The following is a 27848-nucleotide window of genomic DNA, read 5'->3' on the forward strand; positions in this document are numbered from 1 at the left end:
GCTGCTCACTGGATGTTTTGTGTTTTTTTTCGCACAATTCTGAGTGAACTCTCGAAACTGTTGTGCATGAAAATCCCAGGAGATCAGCAGTTAAAGAAATACTCAAACCGGTCTGTCTGGAACCAACAGTCATACCACAGTCAAACACTGTGATCACCTTTTTTCTCCATTCTGATGGCTGATGTGAATATTAACCGAAGCTGCCGACCCGTGGATCATTTTATATATACGACTGCTGCCACACGATTGGCTGATTAGATAATTGCATGAATGAGTAGGTGTACCAGTGTTTCTAAAAAAGTGCTCAGTGAGTGTATGCACACTTCCAGACACATTCTCAGCTCTGTACAGAGCCTAACACACATGCGCCACGTTGTGTGTTTTTCATATGTTAGAACTCAGAGGAGCTGCATGTGTGTGGAGAGAAGCTTCAGAGCACGGCTCAGGAGCTGCGGGAGTCTCAGTCTCGCTGTCTGTCCCTGGGCATGGAGCTGGAGGCCGCCAGGCAACAGACGGAGGACATGGTGAGGCCAAAGCCTAGTCGCATGCACTCCTATCAAATCCTTTAGATTAGAGCTAAATTCTTATTCCCTGCATTATTACCAACGTTTATCTGTTACAGGAGATTCATCTGCATCTTATGGAAGAGGAGCTGGCTTCGAACAAGGAGAGCTGGCTGCAGTCTGAGTCCCATCTGCAGAGCAAGGTCATGTGCCTGCAGCAGAAGCTGGAGCTGGAGAGGGGGCGGCACAGCAAGGAGGTGCGGCCAGCATATGCAATACCTTACTTAACCTCTAGATGCTACAGTGGCCCTTTTTCCCCCCTAAAAGAAATTCAACTACAAATTAAAAAATGTAATCATGGAATTACCAGGCTCCGATTGGTTAATGGCAGGATAACTTTTTTAAAACATAATGGCAAAAAGACGAGCTGAAAGTCTGATTCGTTCGACAAAGATCCTTGTAGTTTTTCCGTACAAGCCATTCCCAGAATTCAAATAGGTCACCGTAAAAGGTTTCCACAAAAAGTCAGTCACACCTGGAACCCCACTTCATCTAGTCCAACTGGAATTCGGCGGCCTGGCTGGGTCCACTCATTTTTTTTGTGTCCAGATTATCCTTCAGTGTCAGCTGAAATCTCGGCACGAAACGTCCCATACTGCTGAATGGTTATGGGATGTGGTACTTCCCATAATCAAGCTACAGACTAATTAGAACAAAGCCTTGCCATAGCATTCGTGTGATTGTGGCAACAAGACCAGTAGTCTGGTTTTCAAGCTCTGTCCCTCTCAAAAGGCCTCATAGGCTTTCTCTGCTGTGGCCAAAATGCTGAACCAAAGACCTCTCTTAACAATGCAAGTTTTAATACACATTGTGCATTTACAGATGAATAAACATTGTGCGTTCGATGCTGATACGCACTTTTGAGGGAAGGTTCTTTAACACCCCTGTGACTTCTCTCAACGACTTCTGTGTCTCGAGATGGTTCTTGCTCAATTTTACCAATCTAGTGAAGTTATTACTCCATTTATATACGGGGGGGCAGAAATCGCTCTGCATCAGGTTTCTCACATGTACGAGTCAGGTTAGACTCAGGAATTGCACTATACTGTTTCAATGATCACTGGTATAATTGTAGTACTGCCTTCTAAAGACTATGTTCATATAATCAGTGCGCATGTGTACGTGCTCAGTTTTGCATTGTTGCTCCTGCCTCACCACTCCCCTCTTTCTGTCCCCCAGGTGGAGTCCCTCCAGCAGACACGAGGCCAGCTGCTCAAGGTGTCGGAGCAGATATCCTCTAGAATGCAATCGTCGCAGGAACAGCTCAGTGCAAAGGTCCAACAGAGTCAGTCTCAGCTGGACCAGGCCAAGGCAAACTACGACCAGGTCAGAGCCCAGGCGTCACAACTGCAGTCCCAGCTGGACAAAGCCACGGCGCAACTGGAGCTCGCCAACACGGTGTTGGAGCAAAATGGTGCCGAAGTCCGTCGTCTCCAAATGGAGCTGGACCAGAGCCAAGCCCAGCTCCATCAGACCACAACCCAACTGGACCAGACCAAAGCACTGTGCGACCAGACCCGGGTGGAGAACGGTCATCTCCAAGCCAAGCTGGACCAGAGACAAGACCAGCTCCATCTGACTGCAGCCCAGCTTGACCAGGCCAGGACACTGTGTGACCAGACCAGGGTGGAGAACAGTGATCTCCAAGTTCAGCTAAACCACGCCAGAGCCCAAACGGTCCAGCTGCAGACCAAGTTCCAAGACACTGAGAAGGGCCTGGAAATAGCCAACGAGACCCTCCTCATCAAGGTAGAGTTTGTGATGAGCATGTTTTGCCTCAAAAGCTTTGTCAGCGGGGAACTGGCGCAATTGAATTTACAGTGCCTTTAAAGATTCAAGTGTAGGATGTTTTCAGACATTGGGCCTCATTCACTAATAACAGGACCAGATTCATGGCGCGTGTGTATCGGCCACATTTGTTCCTGAACACATGCACACTGAAAATTGTAACCATTCTAAATTGACAAGACACGTGCCTTGATTTCTCCTTATAACATTCCTGGTGCGGCTCAGAAATAAACAAAGAGGAGGAGCCGATCAGCTCTTGACTGCTGCAGCCAGCTTGCCGCCCCACGGTGCCGGGGTCAACAGTTGTTTATTGTTTCCAAAAGTTGTTTATTCTATCTTTTAATTGCACAGAGGCTGTTGCTGCTTGTAGCCAGGAGGTCGATGGAGTAATTGTACGTAGTGGTCTTTAGTGGGAGGGTTGCGGCTACAGGTTATTTAATATATAATAATAATAAAAGTTAGAACTAATTCAAGTAAGAACATCTTGTTGGATCCCAAATTTGTGCTCAAACCACGTGGATGAGGCCCATGGAGACTCTCCAATCAAGCCATTTTGCTGCGTCCTTGTAACCACCATCCCAGCCAGAGAAGACCTTTGTAGCAGAGAGGACAATGTAGCACATCGGGAACTTTAGCTTGATGGACCAAAATAAAAATATAACTTCATAGACTTTTAATTTGTAAGCTTGTATATATCAAAATGCAGGGCCTTTCTCTTATTGCTCTCAAAATGCCGCCATGGTTTTCCCTTTCCCCTCCTCGTGCAGGAGTCTGAGTTTACTCGTCTGCAGACCAGGATGTCCAGTCTGGAGAGATCGTCTGAACACCACCATCCCATCACGCACCCCCCTCCTCTGCACCCGGAAACACACTCCCCCGCCCTCTCCCCTCCGCCCTCCCAGAGACGCTCTCCGGCGGGCGACTGCATGCGACTTCCCCGCTCGCCGGACCACAGCGGGCCACGGCCATCCTGCGATTGGCTGCGGACCGCCAGCCCCGACTTGTCCCTGGGTCTCCCTCAGGCCCTGAGGGCCACCCTGATGGAGGCCCTGAGCCAGCAGCCCTGGGAGTCGTCCTCGCCCTCCATCTCCCCCCTCCCCGAAGTCGTGAACAGCTCCTGGCAGGGCCTGAGCGCCCTGGAGCTCACATCGGGACCGGACTTGTCCTTCAACCCCCTCACCTACATGGTGGACGGGGAGAAGGAGAATGAGGAGACGGAGGCAGGCAGGGTCCCGCAGCAGGCGGGGAAGGAGGGCAGTGAGCCCTGGCGGTTGCAGGAGGAGTCGGAGGTGGATCTGGATTCTCTGACTGGGATGATGAGGTTTGTGAGCCAGACGCTCGCCAAACAGGAGGACACGTCGCTGTGGGACTCCACGGTGCAGCCGGAGAGCTGATGAAACCTCACACTGCAGGTATACAGCTCAGTGCTACTGCTGCTGCTGAAACCGTAATGAACCCTAAACTACACAATAGATCATTATTTAACTGGCCTTTCTTTAGCTATTGTAGGAGGAAATTCAATTTCAGAGAGCAGCAGATAATCTGGAAAGCCCTGTAATTCTGGGCCACGGCAAAGTGAACTTTTTGTTCATCGTGTTCCGTCATTTTCATATTTCTCTGTCGACAGGATTAGTGGGTGAGTCTGGTAGGGGAGGGGGGCGGGGCAGTGAACTGGAAAAATTGAAAATGTGTCCTAATATGTATGAATACTTTGCCTTGCTGTGGGAGTTCCAATGTCTTTTTGTTTTTTGTTGTTTTCCCTAGCGCGTAAGGCCTCTAAACTGGTTCAAGAATCCTTGAGTTTACTCTTTGTTTACTACCTTGTGTGTTACGTCGATGAAGGAAATGTCAAGATTCAAGATTCAAGATTTTTTATTTGTCACATACATATACATACTTCCATACATATATGCAGTGAAATGTAATGCAACGCACCCGGTGATAGCACACAATATGTCCTAGGAAAAAATAAAAAATAAAATAAAATAAAAAGTAGAAAATTCCTTTCTAATAGACCGACTAGCTGACTCCTAAAACGTAATACAGTAAGTGGAATACTTATAGAATAAGATAAAAATATAAAGAATAAAATACAATAAAAATAAATGTACTCTCTATTTCGATGTATAATGTGCTCTTAGACTTAAAGGTGTTAATGGACTTTGTTGTTGATAGCAACATGACGAGAAATTATGGATTTGAACCAGTGTTCACTGACGCTTCTTCCCTTTTACCTTTTAGTGCGACATCAAGGATACATGGAGCTCTTCTTCCAAGGACTCATAAAAGAAAGGAAACGGCCTGTTTTTTTTCCCCCTGTGTGTGTGTGTGTGTGTGTGTGTGTGTGTGTGTGTGTGTGTGTGTGTGTGTGTGTGTGTGTGTGTGTGTGTGTGTGTGTGTGTGTGTGTGTGTGTGTGTGTGTGTGTGGCCAACATTCCTCATTATATGTGTTTTAGTGTGTTATTTAAATCAAGCTGCAGGCCAAGCACCTGCATTGGCTGTTAACGTGTCACATGTTTTTTTTTATTTATGTATTTATATATATGGATGTAGAATTAAATATTGTGTTTCTTATATATAGATTCATATATTTTTTAAATACATTTTAGATGAGCTACGTGAATAAAATGGGTTTTAGCCTGTTTATGTATCTTATTTTATTTTTTATGTATGTTTTTGTAGTGTCCCAGCGACAATCAAAGTCGTTGGACAATCCGTCGCCTATGATCTATTTTAATGTTCTTGTGTTTTTTCTCGCTGTGGGAAGTTGCCTGAGCAACTTCCAGTTTCCACATGGAGAGAGGGATATTTGGTCAGCGAGTCATTAAACATCCTTTCACCACATTTTTAATGTGGAAACAATGTCAGAGGTTTCGGGTTCCATCTTCTTCTAAAGGTTCCGTCTTCCAAAGCATTGCTTGTGTTTTTGAACTACTTCTTCGTCGCTAACTTTTAACCAGCTGATCTCCACTCCAGCTGCTGTTTGACTGGATGTCAAAAATAATTATCATGTTTACACACTCACACACTAAAAGGCCCTACTGTGCATGTTTACTCTACACGACTGGCTTCGGGGGCCATTGGACAACAGCTTATTTATGTGTGTTTATGGACGGGTGGGACGTGGGGGTATTGTGTTTGTGTTGACGCTTGATACAAAGGACGCCAACATTTCGACCAAGAGCGGCCAAACCTGCTTGCCTCCCGAACCACAGGGTTGGTGCGTAATGTTCTCTCTCTCATTCTCTCTGTGACTTACAAGTAATTGTAGTAAATTCAGTATTTTTGGAGAATAGAAACGTACACAACTGCTCCTTTCAACCTGACATTCAAACAAAACCGGTTAAGTGAAAACATTCCTTATGTGATTCAACGTCAACGAATTCGATGTTGCATTTGTCATCATGTCTTTCTCTTCCCCTTCTTTGTGGCTGTTGCTGAGTCTGTTGCGCAGAGTGAAGAGGAAGTGGTTTTCCTCTCAGCTGCCTCGAATGCCAATCCAGACATAAACACCCACCCCCCCCCCCGCGTGCGCCTGCTGCGAAGATGTTTGTATTACCGCAACTGTTTTCAATATATGCACAGGGGAGAAAAAAAGTTACTCACAAAGTAATTATAACTTCTTCATATTCGATTGGGCTGCCTTTTATGTATCTGCTTCCTTTCAGAGTCTCTCTTGGCTTCCGTTAACATTTTTTTTTGTCTGTCACTATGTCAGTATGACTTTTGCAGTACTAATTTAGAAATTTTAACACCATAGAACATCTGTCAAGTACACCTACATATGATTATAATTTTGAGCTATTGCCGATGCAGTACTAGTCACCACTGGGCTATTTCAGGCAGAGGCTACCTCAGTTAGACAATGGGGGTCTGTGTGACTAGTATCTGCCGCTCATAAACAGGTCTGATCTTCAAGGGGGAGCTTTACGCCATTGCCTCCCATACCAAGACCAAGTGAGTTGGGGGGTATAGATTAGATATAGGTTATCTGTGCTCATAGCTATAACGAGGGTTTCCCTGAAGCACTTTGACCACTCACTCACAATGACATGATTTTAAACACTGGTTATTGTAGAGCCGTGCTTGCTGACCGTATCTGCCCGACAAGGTAATGGCCGCTCTACAGCCTTATCGCTGCATGCACTAGGGAGGCCCAGCAGTTCCTCTTGCATTGCCTAAGTGGAAAAACCAATAAGCTACACTCGTCTCAAGATGGTTCCTGCACCGCACCACATCAGCGCCATGATGGTCAAAGGGAGAGTTGAAAGAAATGCTATTATCCATCCAAATATTTAATATCCACAGTATCCATCCTGCCGCGTTGCAGGTGTGAGGAGATGACCTGACCTGAAAAGTATGGTGTGATTTGTGGGGGAAACAAACCGCTCTGACATTGTTAAAGGTCATCGTTATCTCCTCCCGCAGCAGTCCACAATCTCCACCCTGCAGCTCACCGCTTCTGACCTTTCCCTTGTCGAAGTGAACTTTGAAACAGAAAAGGTTGCGCACGGTGGACATCCCGGCAACGGTATCCACGACAACTTAAACGTAATGGCGGGGTCAGGTGCCTTTGCCTGGGATGATATTGTCCTTGCCGTAGGGATAGACACGGCTGGTCCTGTGCTGAAGTGGGTTTGTTGGTCTGTCAGAATTGTCTGTTACTGTCTGGGCTGTCAGGGTCCAAAGGCCCTTATCACTGCTTCACTGTGGACACTTGCTGAAAGGAGTGGCTGGAGAAAGGGTAACCTTCTTAAACATTTATTGTAGGGCTCAAAGATAATGTCGGGAGTATTATTGTTTCTCCAAGACCCAGCCTCAGAAGCTGTTTTTAGAGTTCAGCCAAGCATCGATGAGCCAAAGATAAAACTAAACATTTGTACAATGAGACCCTCACAATCTATATGTAAAAAGTATATGTACACACCCATTAGCCACAACATTAAAACCACTTACAGGGGAAATTAATAACATCTCATTACATCATCATCTCATTATAATGGTACCTGTCAAGGGGTTGGATATATTAGTAAGCAAGTGAACAGTCGGTTATTGATGTGTTGTAAGCAGGAAAAATGGGCAAATGTAAGGGTCTGAGCCACTTTGACAAGGGCCAAATTGTGATGGCTAGACGACTGGGTCAGAGCATCTCCAAAACAGCAGATCTTGTGGGGTGGTGATTGATGCTCGTGGGGAGCGAAGGCTAGCCGGGTGGTCCGATCCCACAGAAGAGCTACTGTAGCACATATTGGAGAAAAAGTTAATGCTGGATATGATAGAAAGGTGTCAGAACACACAGTGCATCGCCGCTTGCTGCTTTTAGGGATTCCGTAGGTGCAGACAGCTCAGAGTGCCCATGCTGACCCCTATCCACCGCCTACAATGGGCATTTGAGCATCAGAACTAGACCATGGAGTAATGTAGGAAGGTGGCCTGGTCTGATGAATCACATTTTCTTTTACATCATGTGGATTGCTGTGTGTGTGCGTCATTTACCTGGGGAAGAGATGGGACCAGTATGCACGATGGGAAGAAGGTAAGCCAACAGAGGCAATGTGATGCTCTGGGCAATGTTCTCCTGGGAAACCTTGGGCCCTTGTCATGTGGACTACTTCGACATGTACCACCTCCCTAAACATTGCAGACCAAGTACAGCCCTTCATGGCAACGGTATTCCCTGATGGCAGTGACCTCTTTCAGAAGGATAATGCACCCTGCCACACTGCAGAAATTGTTCAGGAATGGTTTGAGGGACATGAAAAAGAGTTAAAGGTGCTGACTTGGCCTCCAAATTCCCCAGCTTACAGGACTTAAACAATCTGCCGCTAACGTCTTGGTGCCAGATACCAAAGGACACCTTCAGAGGTCTTGTGGAGTCCATGCCTTCTATCACATCCGAAAGGTGTTCTATTGGATTCAGATCCAGTGACTGGGAAGGCTTCTAGAGAACACTGAACTCATTGTGATGTTCATGAAGCCAGTTTGAGACGACATTTGCTTTGTGACATGGTGCATTATCATGCTGGACAAGTACCCTTAGGTAAATTATGGCCATGAAGGGATGCACATGGTCAGTGTGGCAGTTTGTGGCGTGTTCAGGGACCTCTGGCACAGAGACACAGACGACGGGGGGTTGATAACACCAGTTTATTGTAGAGATGAGGCCAGGAGCAGATGGAACATGTCATGACGTGGCTCCCATCTTGACTGAGTGTGTGGACGGGGTTTTTAAACCTGATGCTTGTTAGCCCAACCAATGAGCATCAGGTGTGGCTGCTCAAGCCACCCCATCCACCACAGTCAGCAACAATACTTAGAATAGGCAGTGGGATTCGAGCGATGACTGATTCATATTAACAGGCCCAAAGTAGTGCCGAGAAAAAACATTCCCACACCGTTACACCCCCGCCACCAGCCTGGATTGTTGAATCAAGGCAGGTTGGGTCCATGGATTCATGGTGTTGCCGCCAAATTCTGACCCTACCATCTGCGTGCGTCAGCCAAAATCGAGATTCATTCGACCAGGCTACGTTTTTCCTGCGTTTTTGTGGGCCTGTGCCCACTGCAGCCTCAGCTTTCTGTTCTTGGCTGACAGAAGTGGAACCTGACGTGGTCTTCTGCTCTTGTAGCCCATCCGCCTCAAGGTTCGACGTGTCGTGCAGTCTGAGATGTTTTTCTGCTCGCCACAATTGTACAGAGAGGTTATCTGAGTTACCATAGCCTCTCTGTCAGCTCAAAACAGTCTGGCTATTCTCCGTTGACATCTCTCATCAACAAGGCTTTTCCATCCGCAGAACTGCTGCTCATTAGATGTTTATTTTTTTGCACCATTCTGAGTAAACTCTAGAGACTGTTGTGCATGAAAGTCCCAGGAGATCAACAGTTAGAGAAATACTCAAACCAGCCTGTCTGGCACCAACAATCATGCCACGGTCTAAAAGACTGAGATCACATTCTCCCCCTTCTGATGGTTGATGTCAACATTAACTGAAGCTGCTGACCTGTATCTGCAGGATTAGTTTCATTGCACTGCTGCCTCACGATTGGCTGATTAGATAGTTGCATGAATAAGTACATGTTCCTAATAAAGTGCTAGTGAGTGTATATATAGCATATACTGTATGTGTGTATAGATAATATATACACACATATTGTGTGTGTGTGTGTGTGTATATAAATATAATTTTTTTTTTATTATATAAAATTACCAGAATATATTAAAGATGCCAATAGTAGGTATGTTCTGCAATATATTGCAAATATGTTATTAGTTGTACTTTCAATAGAATATAGAATATAGAAAATATAATTATTTTTTTCATTTTAAGGAAGTTAATGACTCCTACCTCATTATTCCCGTCATATCATGTCATCAAATAATTGAGCCAAACGTTGAGGTATTTCTACATCTTAAAATAAGCAGATGCAGCTTTCTGCTCGGTTTGCCGTTATGAAGCGAACACCATGCGGCTTTGGCAGCGTCGCCTTTTCCACCATGTAAGCCTCAGACCATTGGTGCTCTAATCCATTTTGGGATGCTTGTATTGTCCCCGGGGGGTCCCCGTCAGGCCTGTATCAGTGCGTGGCACAATGGGGTTTCTGGCCGGGCATGCAGCTGTTATGTCACATTCTGTTATGATAGTCAGACAAACCGCCTCCCACACACACCCCAGTCTGGCATCAGAACCAACGAAGTAACACCCTCACCCATGACACAAGACAGGTCGTAGAATTGGTACAAATGGAAAATGGCAATACAAGGTCGCTAAAACACATGGACAATGGCACGGAGGATTTCCTTTCCATCGGGCCCGGGTCGGGGGTCGGGGGATTTTACAGAAGAAGATTGTTTATTTCATTACTGGGGGAAAAAAAATAATATTTCCTGTTATCTGCAACAATTTATTGATGAGATGAGTGCACTTTGGTCCATTTGGCTCTCCGGCCGTCTAGCAGTTATATGGGCCTACACTCAACAGAAGAGGCCACTTAAACAACAACGTGAACTATTGTAATGCATCCCAGGATGACCAGACGAGGCTTTATAGTCCGTCAAAAATAAGTTTCCTTGCTTCTTGAAAATGGCGAGATGAAATGAAATGAGTCAACGTGCTCTCGACACTAATGTCAGTGTGTGGTTCCAGCTTTTCTGTGGCTTTCTGCTTTTATTTTTCCGCACTCAGACAAACTAGAACTTGCAGCTTAACCAAAGCTTCTCCTTTCTCAGAAGCCATTGAAATGCTTCCTCTGCAACCGTGGTTCTCAACGAGGGAAAGGAGATGTTTTCGGGTACAGCTTGGGTGTAGCCTGTGTGAACATGCAATCGCACAGGGATTACACTTCAATCCATTCCCACAAAGGGCAGCTTTTTTGGGGGATTTGCTCTATATGATTAGCCACGCGGGGTGTTCTGTGCAGAAAAGGAAAGGTATGGCTTTAGGAAAACAGTGAGCCACGTGATCTCGCTTTTCCCTTTTCCCATTGTTTTGTTTAGCAAAAAAAGGTTTAGCCCATTCCACTTGGAACGCTAATTCAATTTTTTTTTAAATAAGATTGATAAATCAGCAACAAGAAAAATACATAAATTAGAAATGTTATATACGTGTATTATTATTCTTGTTAAATAATGTAATAATAATGTAATAATAATAATATTGTTATGATGTATGTATTTATATATATTTTTTTGATATTAAACGAATAGATAATTTATTTAAATAACAATAGACCAAAACATATTGGAATAGTTATTCAAATTGGTATTTGTTGGTATATCAGCCGGAGAAGCGTCCGTACGGACGTACATACAATCAACCAATCAGCGTCGAGCTCTCATACAGCCCCATAAACACGCCGCTCCCGCCCCCCTGAAGCTCAGCGGACCTGACCGCGTCCAGCTCCTTCATTCCTCCTCGGTTCATCCTACCAACTGTGAGTAACTTCTGCATGCATTACTCTGTTCGAAAAAAAACAGGGCTCGAAAAAAAACAACAACAACAAAAAAAAAAAACCCCGGTCTAAAATATGAGCCGTTATCGCTTGCAAAACGTCTTTCCCGTTGTGAGGTAAAAAAAAAACCCAAAAACAAATCTGTCTGAAACGAACAAGCTTCGCTGAACGTGAGCCGCGCTTGGGGTGCCGTGACGTGACCCCCTCGTCCCGTCCTTTATATAGTACGTTTATTTTATTTTCCTTCTCTCTGCGTTGTTCTTGTTCGGTTTGTTTTTTTCGTTTTGGGTTTTTTTTTTTTTTGCTTTTGCTTTTTGCAGGCAACGGTAAAAGCGGAAACCAGGAGAACCAGCAGCCTTTTGAATGACGTCAGTATAGTTGCAAAGAAGTCCGTTGCGCATCAAGTAGTAGAATAGTAACGGGTTGTTGTTATGTCACGCAACACAAAAACAACGGATAAAGATGCTTTTCTTTTCTATTCTGTTGTGCTGTGTTCTATTCTGTTCTGTTCTATACTATTCTATGCCGTTCTGTTCCATCTTATCTTATTCTATTATATCCTAGTTTGGCAGGGTTAGTTTTCATAGTCCCTGTCGTCCACTGCATGGATATCCTCCTATTTTTTTAAATGTTTAACATTTTACGCTATTTAATTGTATTCTGTGCTTTTCTATCGGGGTGAGGTTTTTAGTCTCCATGTCCTCTACTGCAGGATATCCTACTGGGTTTTGTTATTCTATGTCGTTTCTATTCTATGCTATTCTTTATGCTGTTCTATTTTATTGATCACATTGATCACATCACACTCTCTCATATTCTTCTCTATCAGGGTTGGTTGCTGTAGCCCGTGTCCTCCGCTGCAGGATTTCCTCCCACAAAGTGGTTTCAAAACAGATGCAAACATAACACATCGCCATGAGAACTCGCAGTAGAACAGCTGCAAAAATCTGCCCTCAAATTCAGTTAGTGAATAGCAAGGGGTGTACACGATCGATTTGGACATGCTGAGGCTGTAAGAAGTATGTAATAATAATCGTAATTGTAATAGTAATAGTAAGAGTTGCGCATACAGTAAGTGATGTAGTGGATTCCCTTTGCATGAGAAGACCACTGTCAAGTGACTTTATTCCACTGAATTGGATGGAAAACAGCTCTCGGACACAGGCGGAACATATTCCACATGAGCGCCGTTGCTATATGACGTTGCTACACCTTTCCAAATATATCTCACCCGTGCCGATGCACTGCCTTGCTGGGCCAAAACGTGCATATGTTGTCAAACATCTGAAGTAGGCATTTTAAGATGTGTGGATGACTTTCCAATAACAACAGCCATCTGGAAAACAAAAAAAAAAGGAAGGTGGAGGTGGGAGGCCGTTTGTATCCAGGAAGTGAACGTTGCCGTTTGATCAAAGTCATTGCCGAACCTCCTTCAGGAGGCACGACGGCAGTATCCCTAATCCCAGTTCTAAACTGCCTGTAATCATCCTGTTATGCAATCTGGGTAAACAGTAATCTGTATAATGTCCCAAATATTGGCGGCAAAGGGACAGACTCTGAGCAGGGGGAAGTTTGAAACGCAGTTTGCAAACACTACATATTAAAGATCGTGCTGCACGGTTTATTCGCCAACGTGGCGGGGGACACATGTTTATCCTTGTTTATTGCCACGGTGTTACAAAGAGAAAACATATCCTACAACTTGTGTTACGACAGAGTAACTTCCTCTCAAGCAGGTTGATACGGTAGAAATACATTCATCTCTTTACCTTCTACCGTTGGTTTTCATCATAATACAGTAATAGTCCTGACGTGCAAATGAGTGCTTCAAAACAGCTGACTGTGAACACCTTGGTGTCAGGACGCACATACTGTAGGTGACTATGTTGAAGTTATTTCGGTTACGGCGATATCAGCGTTCTAGTTTACACTCTGTAATCGGCCTCGCCCCGTAATGTCAACGCTGGCGTCCTTATGAGAAGTCCTTATTATCGATAATGATCCCGATCCCGATCCCTGACGGTTTCCTCTTTCACATTGGGGTTTCACACTGTTTCTTCACTCTGTCAGAATTCTTTTACAAAAAATAAAGGTGTTTTTCATTTCCACGACTCAAAACAAGGTGCTGGGTATTTGTACGTTTGTATTTCATGTTGCAGTGCCGTCTCAGAAATTTGAACTTTAAAACCAGTCGCTCGGGTTGAGCCGACAACCGGCACCACCTTCACCCTCATTGGTCAAGCACCTTCTCCCAGTCAACTTCCAGCAGATTTCTCTTACTTTCTACTCTCAGCGGCAATTTCAAACACTTTAATTCGAAATAACTACCGTCCGACAATTATTTGAAGTTTCGTATTTATTTAAGACTAATAATTACATTACAATAACAATTGATGAGCAATTCATGGCGCAATTAGTGGCCGCAATCAATTCTTTGTGAATTCACCCCTCAGTCTTATCTGCAACCTTGGAAAAAAAAATCACCCCACGCCTTTGCATCTCTTGCAAATGCCCAGAGTTGAATGCAAGAGGCTTCTGTTCACATGGAAACATTTATTGAAATGATTCCCTCCCGCATCATTGAGCCTCCGTATCCGTTTCCCCATATTCCTCACCTTGTCTCTCTTATCTCCTCTCCTCTCCTCAACCCCCTTTCTGTGTTTCCTTGCTTCTAACCCCTCCTTCTAGTAGCCACCATGGTCTCACACAAGGAGTTTGCCAGCGCAGGGAAGGCCCCGGGGCTGCAGGTGTGGCGCATCGAGAGCATGGACCTGAAGCCCGTTCCCAAGGCCCTGCACGGCAACTTCTACACCGGGGACGCCTACCTGCTGCTCTTCACCACCAGCGCCCCGAGCTACTACATCCACATGTGGATGGGTGAGACGAGGACACACGCGCGCACTGCAACATGCATTTACACAAGGAGGTTTGCCGAAAGCGAGGAGACTGTGAAATAGTGAAGTAGGTGTGTGAGTCTCTACCCAAAGCTAGGGGTTTAGGGAGGGAGAGTCTTTCTCTTTACTGGGGCGCAGACATGGTGTGGGATTTTATTGTAATGATAAACAAAAAGGCTCGCTGGCCAAAACAATAAATAATAAACAGTAATAATAATAGCAATCGGTCTCGGTGCAGGAGGAAAGACACTTCCCCAGCTCCTGGTTGGCTGACGAGCCCTGTGCGGCGCTCCCCTGCTGCAAGACGGACAAACATTAAGAAAGCTTCCCGTCCCGAATCGGATTAATCAGTGCTGCTCGGGCACTGATTCGGGCAATTCGGGACAGCTTTGTGGCCACGGGAAGGAAGCCGCGCTGCCCTCTGCATCCGCGGCTCAACCACGCCCCTTGGTCCGCCACAGTAGGCCTCAAGAGTTTCTCAGCTGAAACGAGAGGAATTTTCCACCACTATACTGCGAGCAATGTGTGAAATTCTTCCGCCCAATACCAGTTTCCCTTCTTCAGCTCTGCAGAGTGGAGTCTTGCTTAGACAATTATCTTAGTCATTCCTTACACACAAGCTTCAGTCACAACATGTTGACAACGTGCCCTCATACATTTCCTTGGCGGCCCCCGGACGCGCTGTTCAATTTTGCTTGAGGGAAAAAGCCCTTAGATGATAATTAATCCCTCTGTCTGGGATTGAGGTTAGTCGGAACATTTGAGTCCTTGTGCGGGGACATCTGATGTGGATGTGGTTCACATCCTCCACGTCTGTCCCACAGTTCACTTCAGGTCATGGGAAAAGCTTCAAGGGCCTAAATTTGGGCATGCAAAGCCAAGTTTTGATCGGCTCTGCTCGGTCTTCGCGGAAAGACATGTTGCACGGACGGACGTACGAATGTAATGTCCAACTCCATTTGATTCCTTTTATCCAGGGGATGAGTGTTCTCAGGATGAGAGCGGCACGGCAGCCATCTTTGCAACGCAGCTGGATGATTTCCTGGGCGGCGGACCGGTGCAGTTCAGGGAGATGCAGGGCAACGAATCCATCAGTTTTCTGGGCTACTTCAAGTCCGGCATCAAGTACCAGGTGAAGCTGTCAGTGCAGGGGACAGCCTGATGTGTGTTTTTGTTTCATACATTTTTATCACAGAAGAAGAAGTGAAAGGGACAAAATAGTCGAAAATGGAATTGAAAAGTACCGGTGTGTTTTCAATCTGCTGTACTTGAACGAGTCCAAAAAATGAGTGACATCCCAGAGAGCTATCAGGATTTGATCTCTGCTTAAAGCCTTGCATCTTAAAGCGAAACAGCGGGTTTAATAATTACCAGCATCACTTGAACTTTGCCAACCTTTTTGAGTCTCAAGTCCAGCGGCAACATGTTTCCCTTTTACTGTTTACATCCTGGGGTGTGCCCGGGTGACTTACATGTCCTGACTTGACTGCCTGGTTGGCTGACGAACACAATATGGCCATGGCAGCCAGCTTGTTCACAGACAGCCATTTTGAAAGAGGCAAGAGTTTGCACGGTTTAACCAGGCATCTGGTTTCCATTTGTTCCACTGGTGGGGCTGGCTGCAACTAACCCCCCCCCCCCCCAAAAAAACCCCAAATATGTCAGCTTGTGCAAATTATTCTCTTAATATGTACATGCTTGGTTGTTCATACACACACTCACTCTTACATAAGCAATAACTCGATTTTAGTATCCCATTCTCTCTCTCCCCCACCCCCCATCCCTATGGTCGGGAAGCAATCCTTCCATTTAAGTAAACAGCTTTGCCTGCACTGCTGCCATGGAAAATTTTACTGGCGTTCTTTGGAGAAAGGCACAATGACTTGATTTCCAATGTGGTTTCCATTTTCAGCGATCACATAAATAGCTCTTCCACACGAAAACAAGATTCTTCTGAATGCCGTGCCTTCACTAGACAAACTAGAGACAGCTCTCTTGTGACCAAAATCACAGGATCAATTTTTTTTTATCCTATTATAATTTGGACCGTCTCATTCCAATACCTAATATCTTCTCGTACGAAAAAGTCAATTCCACATGTATATTTGAGCATCCAGAATGTAGGCGTCCAGCATGCATTCTCTCTTGCGGCATGATGAACTTGTGTGCTCCGGGTCGTTTGTGTGTATTTAAAACAGCTCTTTTGTTTACTCGCTTTGCCAAGGACTGCTCGTTTCGAGAGAACCCTGAGCCGCAGGTACCAAACTGCTGTGCAGGCCATGATTCTACTTCCAAACGCAGGGAATCATGCCGGTGGCATTTCCACCATGCCGGCCGCTTTCAACGTAGATAGGTTCATTGTGTAAGCTGTGATTTGAAGTGCATTAGTCATCCCTATCGTATCCCGGCACCATTCATAACCATTGTTCCTCTACCGTTTATTGCCCTGTATCAAACTCATTTTTACCACCACTTTCAATACTGCGTTCCAGTGGCCTCGGAAAATCATAATTGCGACCTTCCGACCGGGAACAAAACCCTGGAACTTGGAAACTGGAATAATTTAAGATGGTTGATACTAATGAATGAATTAACCTGAGTTATACCTGTCCTGTATGAATATGTTTCCTGGCATTGTTTCAACATCTCGTAGGTTCATACTAGCGGTTGGACAATACATAGCCGTTCTGAAGCTTTTTAGAAAGTATCAGACTGAGCGACAGCATATTTGCCAGCTTCCAAATTAATATTGGATGCTATATAGTGCGAACTTAAGTAAGTCAAGGAACGCAGCACAGCCCCATGTCACACATGTGTCTGACATCCTATTTGGGCACCGTCCACTAGTGCCACTTACTACCCTCCCCTTCGCCCGACGTGTGTTCATTTGACCCCAATCGTGAAAACATGTCACACTTTGCCTGGGAACGGAGGAGTTTTCTGAGGCGCTGATATGTGACCGCAAACATTTCTCCTTATGCCGGGGTCGCATGACGCCGTAGAAAGGGGGAGTAGCCTCCGGCTTCCAGCACGTGGTGACCAACGACATCAGTGCCAAGCGGCTGCTGCACATTAAGGGTCGGCGGACCATCCGGGCCACCGAGGTGGAGCTGTCCTGGGACAGCTTCAACCAGGGAGACTGCTTCATCCTTGACCTGGGGCAGGTAAACTCGCTGATTTCTCCCACTTTGTGTGTGTGTGTGTGTGTGTGTGTGTGTGTGTGTGTGTGTGTGTGTGTGTGTGTGTGTGTGTGTGTGTGTGTGTGTGTATAAAATGAATATACTTGTCTTTGCTTTTCCAAGCACCGTTTTTACTAGGCACCTCATTTCGCAATGTATTAGGTTGTCTTGTTGTTTTTGTAGACCTTATGAATTGGTATTTTAGGACTTAATTCTTTTACGTTTAATTACTATACAACTTTTACATAACAACAATAATAATAATATGTTTGTTGACTTCTGCGTCTGCATGTGGTGTACTGCGAAGATATCGCTGGCGGTGCGCTTTTCCATGATTCACAAATGGACATCATTAAGAGATTTGTGAGACGCTAATTCACTGCTTCTGGAACTCGGTGACGGTTCCCAGTATCTCTTGTGTAATAACACATTTGCCGAACAACACTTTGGTCGACCTGGCTTTACCGAGCGCAAGTGTGACGCGTTTGTTTCCACTGTTGAACGATTTGCCCATCCGAGGGAGGAAAAAATGTCCAATTCAAAACCTTTTCTCCAGTTTTCTTCTTATCTCCCCCATTCTATTTTACCTGAATCTCCACCCCTGCCCTCCTCCTCCAGGACATTTACCTGTGGTCTGGTACGGAGTGCAACTACTTTGAGAAGCTGAAGGCCTCTCAGGTGGCCATCGGCATCAGAGACAATGAGAGGAATGGTCGAGGCAAGCTGTGCATGGTGGAGAATGGAGCAGAACCGCAGCCGTTCATGGAGGTGACTGACACAAACACACACACACGCACGCACATACACACACACACTGCTCTACTACCCAATACATGCACTCGCATTCTGCGATCCCCACTGTACACTGAAATGTTTGGGAACAAAAGGCAGATTCCGCTGTTGATGTAGTCCGAAGTTCTCAGCACAGAACTGTGAGAAGACAATGTGGTCTTTGTACCGTGCCACTCGTGCAAACTCGGTGCCATGGCGGCATCGTAAACTGCAATCAAACAGGAGAGCGGAGCTCCAAGAGGGATAATGAGAGACAGAGAGAGAGAGAGAGAGGGAGAGAGAGAGAGGGAAAGACATTTAATAGAGAGGCTGTGTGTGTGTGTGTGTGTGTGTGTGTGTGTGTGTGTGTGTGTGTGTGTGTGTGTGTGTGTGTGTGTGTGTGTGTGTGTGTGTGTGTGTGTGTGTGTGTGTGTGTGTGTGTGTGTGTGTTTGTGCGTGCATGAGTAAAGACGCTTTGTGCACATTAGAGCTAACAAGAGAATGCAAATGAGAGAAAGGAGAAGTTGCAAGGGATAATCCTTTCATTTTTTTGTGTAGGCTTTGGGCCCCAAAAGCAGCATTGCCCCTGCCACTCCCGATGAGAAGGTGGAGAGCACTAACAGGAAGAAGGGCGCCCTCTACATGGTGAGAAAGGAAACCACACTAGAATGTAGTGAACATAAAATAAAATGATACAGGTCTTAATTAAGGACATGATCAGCAGTTACAAGGTTGAATAATACAGATCCAAATCTATTTAGCTCATTTCATCTTCCAGATGGAAATAATCTTTCATTCAATTGTTCATTCACCCAAATAGTTCAAATTCTGGTCAATACATTTGAAATTAACATTTTGTTTTAAATAATTGTCGGTCCTGGATTCAATTGCCCAAACAAATATGTCCATGTGATTAACTACTTTGTAGATAGTTGTTTATTTATTTTGATGTTTTCATTAGTTCTTTTAGTTGTATTCACTAGTTGTTTATTTATTTAGTTTTTTATTAGTTATATTTAGTTGTAGTCACTAGTTGTTTATTTATTTTGTTTTTTTATTAGTTGTATTTATTAGTTGTTTATTTATTTCGTGTTTTTTATTAGTTATATTTAGTTGTATTTATTAGATGTTTATTTATCTAGTTGTTTTTAATTACTTATATTTAGTTGTATTTATTAGTTGCTTATTTGTGTAGTTTTTTTATTAGTTAGATTTTATTGTATCCATTAGTTGTTTATTTATTCAGTTTTTTATTAGTTATATTTAGTTGTATTTATTAGTTGTTTATTTATTTTGTTGTTTTATTAGTTGTATTTAGTTGTATTTATTTGTTGTTTATTTATTAAGTGTTTTTATTAATTATATTTAGTTGTATTTATTATTAGTTTATTTATTTCGGGTTTTTTTTTGGTTAAATTTAGTTGTATTTATTAGTTGTTTATTTATTTAGTTATTTTATTAGCTATATTTAGTTGTATTTATTAGTTGTTTATTTATTGTTTTGTTATTAGTTATATTTAGTTGTATTTTTTAAGTTGTTTCTTTTTTTTGTTTTTTTAATTTGTTATATTCAGTTGTATTTATTAGTTTATTATTCATTTATATAGAATGAAAATTGTGTGTAACCTTTTTCTGACTTCAGACCTGAATAAACTGTGTCGCTGCTTTTTCCTTTAACCCTCTCTAGATCTCTGACGCTTCCGGTTCCATGAAGTCGTCCGTGGTGGCCCAGTCCAGTCCTTTCAAACAGGCCATGCTGTCTCCTGAAGAGTGCTACATCCTTGACAACGGCATCGACCGTAAAGTCTTTGTGTGGAAAGGTGGGGCCGAGCCTCGCGACTCACTTTCTAACCAGGGGAAACCTGTGGGGAGGGTGGAACATGCACATACAGTTCACCCCGCCTTCAAGATACTTACAAGTTGATGCATGTTCCACTCACCGCTTTTGCACTGAAAAACTTTTTTGGTTTAGGGTGTGAAGCCAAAGCATAGGTACTTGCACTGTATATGTGGTTATGATGTTTTATACGGTATGATAGGTTTTTAATAATTGTAATAGTTGGTGTTGGGCAGTGGCAAGTGGCATAAACCTGGCAGGACCTCAGGTTTAGTCTTTTGGGGGTTATTTAGTTGTTGTGCCCCACTTTAGCAAGTGAAAGTAGGTTGACTCTAAGTACAAAAAAACAAACAAGGGGGGTTTTAAAATGCACCAGAGCCAGAGATATGTTGCTGTTCATCCCCAAATGAGTGAGAATTTGGTTCTTGACGAGTCTCTCCTCTGTCACATTAATATAAATCATGAAAAATGCCTTGGCCTTTTTGGCCTTGGACTTTAATTCCGTCCTCAGTAATTATTTTGAAGTTTGTGAATCGAAGATTAACTCGCTGCTGGAGTGACTCCCGACTCTTGAATCATTTAATGATTTGTTTGTTATGAGTGAATCATTTGCTACTCTAACTTGGGCACTAAGTAATGCTATTGATATCTGAGCTGTTTCATTTGGTGCGCTGCCATTCATGAGTGTTTATGTTAGTCCACACTCACACTTCAACATGTGGAAATCCCTCTGCTCTCACTCCCCTTTTCTTTCCTCTACATCCAAGTCACGTTCCCGCAAGGAAGCCCTTCACCCAAAAAGCTTGCTGTACAGTTACATCACATATTTTCTTTTATGTTTGTGGGACACTCCACCGACAGGTAGTGGTGAAGCTATTATCCTCCTTTTCATCAAATTAATATATGGTTTCTGAGGTTCCCAAAACATGTTTTTTGCTGAAAATACCACTAAGATTATACATTAGAGCCATTCTAACATGCGTCCAATCCACCTGTTCTGAAAACAGGCTGTTTCAGTGGGTGGAGCCACCCTCCCGAGGCCCCGAGTTCTTTGAGCCAATGGGGTTTGAGCAATAGTTCCGGGTTAGGTGAGCCAATGCTGTTGAGCATGGCTTCCTGGTTTCATTTTATTTACGCTGTAAACTTTCACCGATTTCAACTTATCAGTCCATCAATCTGTTTCTGAACAAATTTTAGGCGAGAATTTAGCAATCCAGTTGCTGAATCTTCTCTCTTCTACTCATGCTGTATTAGATCTAAAGGCCTCGTTTCCTACTTTCACTGCGGTGTCCGGGGCAGCAGGGTGCTTGGAGCACCGTGGGATACTGTTTTGGTTCATTCGATTATGGAAACGTTGGAAAATAATACATCTACGATTTTGTTTGGAAAAAAAGGCGTAGCGGATCGTGCGCCGCAGCCTACACTACAGTCAACCTAATGTGGACACACATACACACACACACACAGAGAAAGAATTACACCACATTTCTCTCATCTGCAAATTTGTCACGGACAGTTGGTATTAATTACTCTTTCTTTTAAACGATTTGTGGTGGTCTCTGCAGCCAACAGAGCACTTCCCATGCTTAGTTCTTAGCTTGGATGCAAGCGGGATCAGTCGTGCTACAGGCGTGTGTGGAGTTACTCAGATGACAGAGTTGTGTTGTTTCACAATTTGTGTGTGAGTAAGCCCATCAGAGACCCCTTTAAGGATGGAGACAGGCTTGTAACCGTGAGGATCCTCCAAGGCGGGGTTTTTTATCAAGGCAAGATAACAAAAAGGCTCCCTGGCAAATAAGAACATAAGTATGGTTGTCTGATGGCACTGGTGTCAGCGATCTGGTCACAGTCTCGGGTCCCTGCACCACGCTTCCTCCTCACTGAAAGAGAGCACACCGCATATACTGCAAGGCTTGGCCCCGCTGAATCGGACCACTAGGCGCCCATGGCACCGATCCGCCCAATCCGGTTCAGGTGTGCCGCCGCGGGAAGGAGCCAGCGCTGGGTCCCGCAGAGCAATGCTGGACCCCCTCGTCTGTCACAATATTGTTTTGAGAGTTGAGACTTTCTTTCTTTGTGTAAACTTTGTTTTGTCAAATACAGGTCCCAAAGCCAACACATCGGAGCGCAAGGCTGCCATGTCAGCTGCCGGGAAGTTCATCACAGAGAAGGGATACTCCAGCAAGACCCAGGTAAGCTCCGGTGAACTATTCGTGAGAAGTATGTGAAAAGCAAGTTTGTTTGCACGTCTTATCACATTTACTCTTGGTCAGTTTTCGATTCAAATTCTACACAAATATTAGGACTCTTGAACAAACCTTTTTTGTCAAATTGTAAATGAAACGATATAGAGAAAAAAAAAAAAAAGTATATATTTACAGTTGTAATCTAAAAAGAATGATATTAGAAATTAAAGATTCATACGCTTGGGTGTACCAGAATTTACAACTCACACAAATTCCGGAAGTAACTCCCATTCAACCTCATAATTACACATACTTTGTTTTAAGAGAAAGAGAACACACGTGCAGTCAAATAAAAAATAGCTCCAAAAAAATAAAACAAAGTGTGACTTCTCCTTCATCCATCCCGCAGATCCAAGTGCTGCCTGCAGGGGGCGAGACAACCCTCTTCAAGCAGTTCTTCGATGACTGGAAGGACAAGGATCAGACCACCGGCCCCAGCAAGGCCTATGTCATGGAACGCATAGCCAAGGTGGAGCAGATTCCCTTCGACGCCTCCTCCCTCCACTCCAACAAGGCCATGGCCGCCCAGCATGGCATGGTGGACGATGGCAAGGGGAAGGTCCAGGTAGAAGGCCGTGCCTCTTTTTGATTTAACATGGGTTGGACAAAAAGGGTGAAAGGAAAAGTCTGGTGTGTTTTTTTTTTTGTTTTTAACCAAAGCCTTATTTTTTAGATCTGGCGTATTGAGAAGGGAGACAAGGTGCTTCTGGACCCCTCCACCTACAGCCAGTTCTACGGAGGAGACTGTTACCTCATCCTGTACAGCTACAGGCTAGGGGGGCGGGAGCAGCACATCATATACACCTGGTGGGTCAAGAACCGTACGCGTGTGTGTTTGACTGTGCATGTGTGGATACCGTTGACGTGAAAGCTCATGTACTCTCGTCAGGCAGGGGATGCAGTGCAGTCAGGATGAGGCGGGAACTTCCGCTATATTGACGGTGAAACTGGACGACTCCATGGGTGGATCTCCGGTTCAGGTCAGTGCGTCTGGTGCTTGGGTTGACTTGCTGTCGGTTGTTCATTTGACTAGCAGTGGAAAATTTGGGAAGCCGATGCCAGATGAGTCATTTCCCGAGAACCTCTCTACCTTCCACCCTTGAAAAAAAAGATCCACAAATAATCAGCAGAGGGCAGTGTTCCTGATGTACCATGTATTTGTTGCACGCTTACGCTGTCTCAACCCAGGTCGGCTCACAGTGAAATGGGAATGTATGAAGACACATTGAATTGCGCCATTTCCAATCAATGACAAAACTCCCTCAACACTGCAAATACTTAATACTTAATATAACATCCTAGATAAGAAGAACCCATTGAATTGGATGCCGCCAACCCTCATTTGACTTCTTCGCCACCAGGTGAGAGTGACGCAGGGCCACGAGCCTCCCCACCTGATGAGCCTGTTTCAGGGCAAGCCCATGATCATCCACAGCGGGGGGACCTCGCGTAAAAGTGAACCGGTGAAGGCCGGGGCGACGCGCCTCTTCCACATCCGACAGAGCTCCAGCAACGCTACCAGGGCCGTGGAGGTGAGCTACCCCTTTGGATGTGTTTTTGCTTTTTTTTTTTTGCAGTGAGTTGAAGAAGAATGTTCTATACTTGGCTAGCTTTCAACTATCTTATGATGAAAAAACTGTTAGTTGTAGGGATTTTTTATGTTTTCACTTTCACTTTTTAAAAGAGATCCTCAGACTTAGGCACTTTCTTAAAAGAAATTTCAAGACTTAAAGGGAACCTATTATGCTCCTTTTTTACACATGTTAATATAGGTCTCTGAGGTCCCCAAGACATGTTTTGAAGTTTTTCACTGAAAATACCCCTCAAAGTATGCATTCGAGCCATTGTGACATGCCTCTAAACACGGACTGTTCAAAAACAGGCCGTTTCAGTGTGCGTAGCTTTAATTGTGAATGAGCAGCTAAGCCCCTAGTTCTGAGCCAATTAAGTTTGAGCACAAGTTCCAGTTTCTGTGAGCCAATGGGGTTTGAGCTTTACTCCGGGCTCTGTTTTATTTACTCGGTAAACTTTCACCGACTTCCTGGAGCCTAAAACACGAAATTTCGCACCGCAGCGTGTCATCCGACTCTCCATAACAATGAATGGACTTCCGGTTTGTTCTTGTCATTTGTCTTATTCGCTGTGAAGCCAGCTTTACTGTTTCGCAAGAAAAAATTCCTCATTTGATTTCTTTCCTTTGTTTCAATAAATAAATTGATTAATTCAACCCTTATTTTGCTTTATTCATGTTTTTTATGTGTCTTCTATTTCATCATATCAAGGACACAAACTTAATCAAACACAGAAAATTTATTCTGCATCTTTTTCTTTTTCTTTTTTTCTCAGGTGGAGCCCAGTGCTTCCAGCCTGAACAGCAATGACGTGTTTGTGCTCAAATCCCCCGGCGGGATGTTTGTGTGGCGTGGCGTGGGCGCAAGTGACGAGGAGATGGTGGCCGCCAAGCACGTGGTGGGCACACTGGGGGGCACCGCCAGCCATGTGACGGAGGGCAAGGAGCCAGGTGGGTACCGGAACAATTACAGTTTACAGTGAGAATTACAGTACAGCAGAAGTCATGTGCAGTGGCCAAACATGTCCACAAATGTTTCTCTAAAATCGTGTAAATCAATGTTGTCATCGTGATGTCTGCTCATGAATTCAAAAGCCCATGTTTCCGCACCAACCCCCATCCATTTCGGAGAAACAATTGATGAAAGCACCAAAGGTTTTGAGCCTGCGTTAAAAATATACTTGCTGAAATAAAACAATTTCTTCCCACTCCTTCTGGCCTCACTCTGCAGCCGGCTTCTGGTCTGCCCTGGGCGGGAAGAAGGATTACCAGACATCCAAGAGTCTACGGAACATGGTCAAACCCCCACGTCTCTTCGGCTGCTCCAACAAATCAGGACGGCTGATCGTAAGTTGCAGAGTGAAACAGGAGTGTTTTTTCACGGTTTTTGGTATCGCACTTTGAATACTTTCTTGAAAGCGGACTAAAACGCGCACGGTCTGTGTTGTACGCGTCCTCCAGGTGGAGGAGGTTCCAGGGGACATCACCCAGGCCGACCTGGCCACCGACGACGTCATGCTCCTGGACACCTGGGACCAGGTGAGACGGGTTCACCGCCATCACCAAATCATTCTTAAAAACCATGTAGATGACAAATCAAAACGTAAATGTAAAGGAATGTTACAAGAAATAACATTATATCTAGTTAATACACTAAATGTATTTGTGTCATCATCACCATCATCATCTGATTGAATACATACTGGTTCCGTCTTTACTTCAGATCTTCCTCTGGGTTGGCAACGACGCCAACGAAGTGGAAAAGACCGGCTCCCCCAAAATAGGTTTGTTGCTTCGCAAATCAGTTAATAAAATCATTTGGACAGAATTAGAGGATTCTGGTGAGAATTTTGTTCACGACTCAGAGGCAAACCTTTGACTCCTTCTGACTCTTGCTCGCCGTGCCTCCTACCGACGGAATCAAACGAACGACTGGTCAAAAACTGCTCAAGTGACTCGTTTTTTTTTGTTTGTTTTCTTTTGTGGAATTTGAAAAATGTTCAAGGCACAGCGATTGAAAAACACAGTGGTAGATTAAATACATTTTTTAAGTAATTGGCTATATCATTATTGATTTTGTGGCGGGGATCGTAGGACGGTAAATGTAGATGAACAATGCCAAACAGAAGACAGGAAAAGCCGGGTGGTGCGTAAAAAGTTTATTAAAGAGTTCCATTCATAGTTAACGTTCATGTTAATACATCTTTGCAGTTTTCTTTAATCCGTTGGGGTCGTCAAGGGGTTATTTTTTCTATGCCTAGGAGATACCATATCAATCAATCTTCAAACGCCAATTGTACATCTGTGAGCATTTCGACTTTTCTCTCGCGACGTCCAATAGACCGTATAGAGAAGTCAGACTTAAAAACCTTTAAAAACTCCCCCTCTGTCTTTCCGTCTCTCTCCGTTGAACCACTCTCTTTGGTTTGGCCCTTTCAGCGAAGGAATACATCGAGTCGGACCCGTCCGGTCGCAGGGGGCTGCCCGTCACCACCATCAAACAGGGCTCCGAGCCGCCAACCTTCATCGGCTGGTTCCAGCCGTGGGACAGCAAGATGTGGGACACGGATCCCCTGGGCAGGATCCGCATTCGTTTCTAAAAAACTCCACTCCTCCTGCCTTGACGTCACCCATCCAAGCACTTCCATTCGCCAGTAGCTCTTTTAGCGTGTAACCCCCCCCACTGCAAGCGCCGCCGATAGTGCTGTTATCTCTTTAAATGGTTGCCCCCCTTTTGCCTGAGGTCACGGTACAGTGCACTGACTTTCATGACTTTATGTTGACTACAGCAGTCATCCCATCAATAAATACATTTTGTTTGTTTGTTCTCTCTCTGCGGGAAGAAGAGAACATAGCAATCAGTTTTGTGTACGAGCAACATGACAACTTTCGACACCTTAGACAAAAGAAAGTTGAGGGGAATTTTTTTTTTTTTTTTTTTTTAGATATCTCCCATTTCCCCTCCATTTACTTAAGTACATCTGTGTTCAGAAGATTTCCCAGCATCATCTCTGGGCAGTACTCTTTGTATTCATGTAGAGCAGAAGGCACTTGTGTTCTTTTTTAGCGGATATGGTTTTTACTCCGTAGCTACACCGTGTCTCGACATGTGCTGTTTTCATTGTCGGTACTGAAATGTAATCGATTTTCTTCTAGACAGCTGCATGCTATGTTTTTAGATATATATATATATATATATATATTAGTCTGCATTAGCGAGTTTACAAAAGCATGTGTCAAATGCCAATTTATTTCTTTTTTTTTTCTTTTTTCTTTTTTTTTCATTTGAAAATGATTGAAAATACACATGTGGATTCCTTTGAAATGAAATAAAATCCCTGGTGTTTTGAGAAGGTGTTGTTGTGTACGGAGCTAACCCTGGCCACAGGCCTCTGTCATACGAGGTATGATCATTCTCACTGAGTCAGTCCTTGAGACATAAGCCAGCGGAAACCACAAGGAAGTGTGCAATTAGTAACTTCAATTGTGTTGAAATTGACGAGAACTAAAAACACGCCTGAGACAACCTGGAAAGGAATTGGAAAGTGTTCCAAAAGTGGAGCAAAAATAAACAGACCTATATTCCCACTATGCCGAGAACGTACTTGTCATGAAGCTTGGTTTGAGTTTTAAGTATTTTTAATTAAAAAAAATTTTTTTTACAAATAAAATTAAAAAAAATATATATATATATCACCAAAAGGCATCACCACTTGACAAACTGGGAACCACATCTGAGATTTTACTCCAAACTTCCATACCTGTCCATACCCTAGTTAGGGTGAGAACAGTGAAACTATGATCAAAACAGTCATTATTCAACATGCTATCATGGTGCTGACGTCTTGAGGGAGGTCTCCGGATCCCACTTTGAGAACCAATGGATCAGACACTTGAGGAATGCATGACTTGAACAATATCTAAAGAATCCCAAACATTTTTTTAAAGTTGAAATACCTTCAGATGAATCACACGAGCGAATGCTTTTCATGTCACACTTTAAAGTGGTAATCCATAGGATCGTCTGCGTTGGGTGGATTACCCTACGAGT

The 27848-nt window shown here is 44.2% G+C and overlaps 2 protein-coding genes across 3 annotated transcripts in view; both read left to right on the forward strand.

Moving 5' to 3' along the window:
- The window catches only part of ccdc18 (coiled-coil domain containing 18), a gene marked incomplete at its 5' end in the record, with an annotated part of 35857 nt that extends 31154 nt beyond the window's left edge, over positions 1–4703 (forward strand). The window contains 5 exons of the mRNA XM_080011246.1: positions 396–524; positions 623–760; positions 1743–2312; positions 3119–3763; positions 4593–4703. Of these exons, the coding sequence (XP_079867372.1) occupies positions 396–524; positions 623–760; positions 1743–2312; positions 3119–3745 (1464 nt within the window). The 3' untranslated portion in view covers positions 3746–3763; positions 4593–4703. The remainder of the gene's footprint in view (positions 1–395; positions 525–622; positions 761–1742; positions 2313–3118; positions 3764–4592) is intronic.
- Positions 4704–11213: 6510 nt separating this feature from the next.
- On the forward strand, positions 11214–27150 carry scinlb (scinderin like b). 2 transcript variants are annotated; one of them, XM_080011556.1, is made up of 17 exons: positions 11214–11282; positions 13989–14177; positions 15172–15326; positions 17197–17358; positions 17992–18141; positions 18703–18789; positions 19832–19964; positions 22085–22173; positions 22577–22792; positions 22901–23034; positions 23117–23207; positions 23589–23759; positions 24574–24748; positions 25029–25144; positions 25259–25336; positions 25521–25581; positions 26237–27150. In XM_080011556.1, exons 2-17 carry the CDS (start codon positions 13997–13999, stop codon positions 26395–26397), a joined length of 2160 nt encoding a protein of 719 aa, XP_079867682.1. In that variant the 5' UTR covers positions 11214–11282; positions 13989–13996; the 3' UTR covers positions 26398–27150. The 2 variants fall into 2 exon arrangements, with proteins under 2 accessions (XP_079867682.1, XP_079867683.1); XM_080011557.1 differs by lacking the exon at positions 11214–11282 and adding an exon at positions 11506–11524.
- Positions 27151–27848: the final 698 nt, after the last annotated feature.

Source organism: Zeus faber (genome assembly GCF_960531495.2).
Source record: "Zeus faber genome assembly, chromosome: 12".
Taxonomy (NCBI): domain Eukaryota; kingdom Metazoa; phylum Chordata; class Actinopteri; order Zeiformes; family Zeidae; genus Zeus; species Zeus faber.

What these genes read in the sequence shown, in the direction of transcription:
- scinlb (XM_080011556.1), top strand. Translation starts at nt 13,997, where the DNA reads ATGGTCTCACACAAGGAGTTTGCCAGCGCAGGGAAGGCCCCGGGGCTG. An exon ending in AGAAGGGCGCCCTCTACATG is followed by an intron (nt 18,790 to 19,831) that starts GTGAGAAAGGAA and finishes AACCCTCTCTAG; the next exon opens with ATCTCTGACGCTTCCGGTTC. An exon ending in TGGGTGGATCTCCGGTTCAG is followed by an intron (nt 23,208 to 23,588) that starts GTCAGTGCGTCT and finishes CTTCGCCACCAG; the next exon opens with GTGAGAGTGACGCAGGGCCA.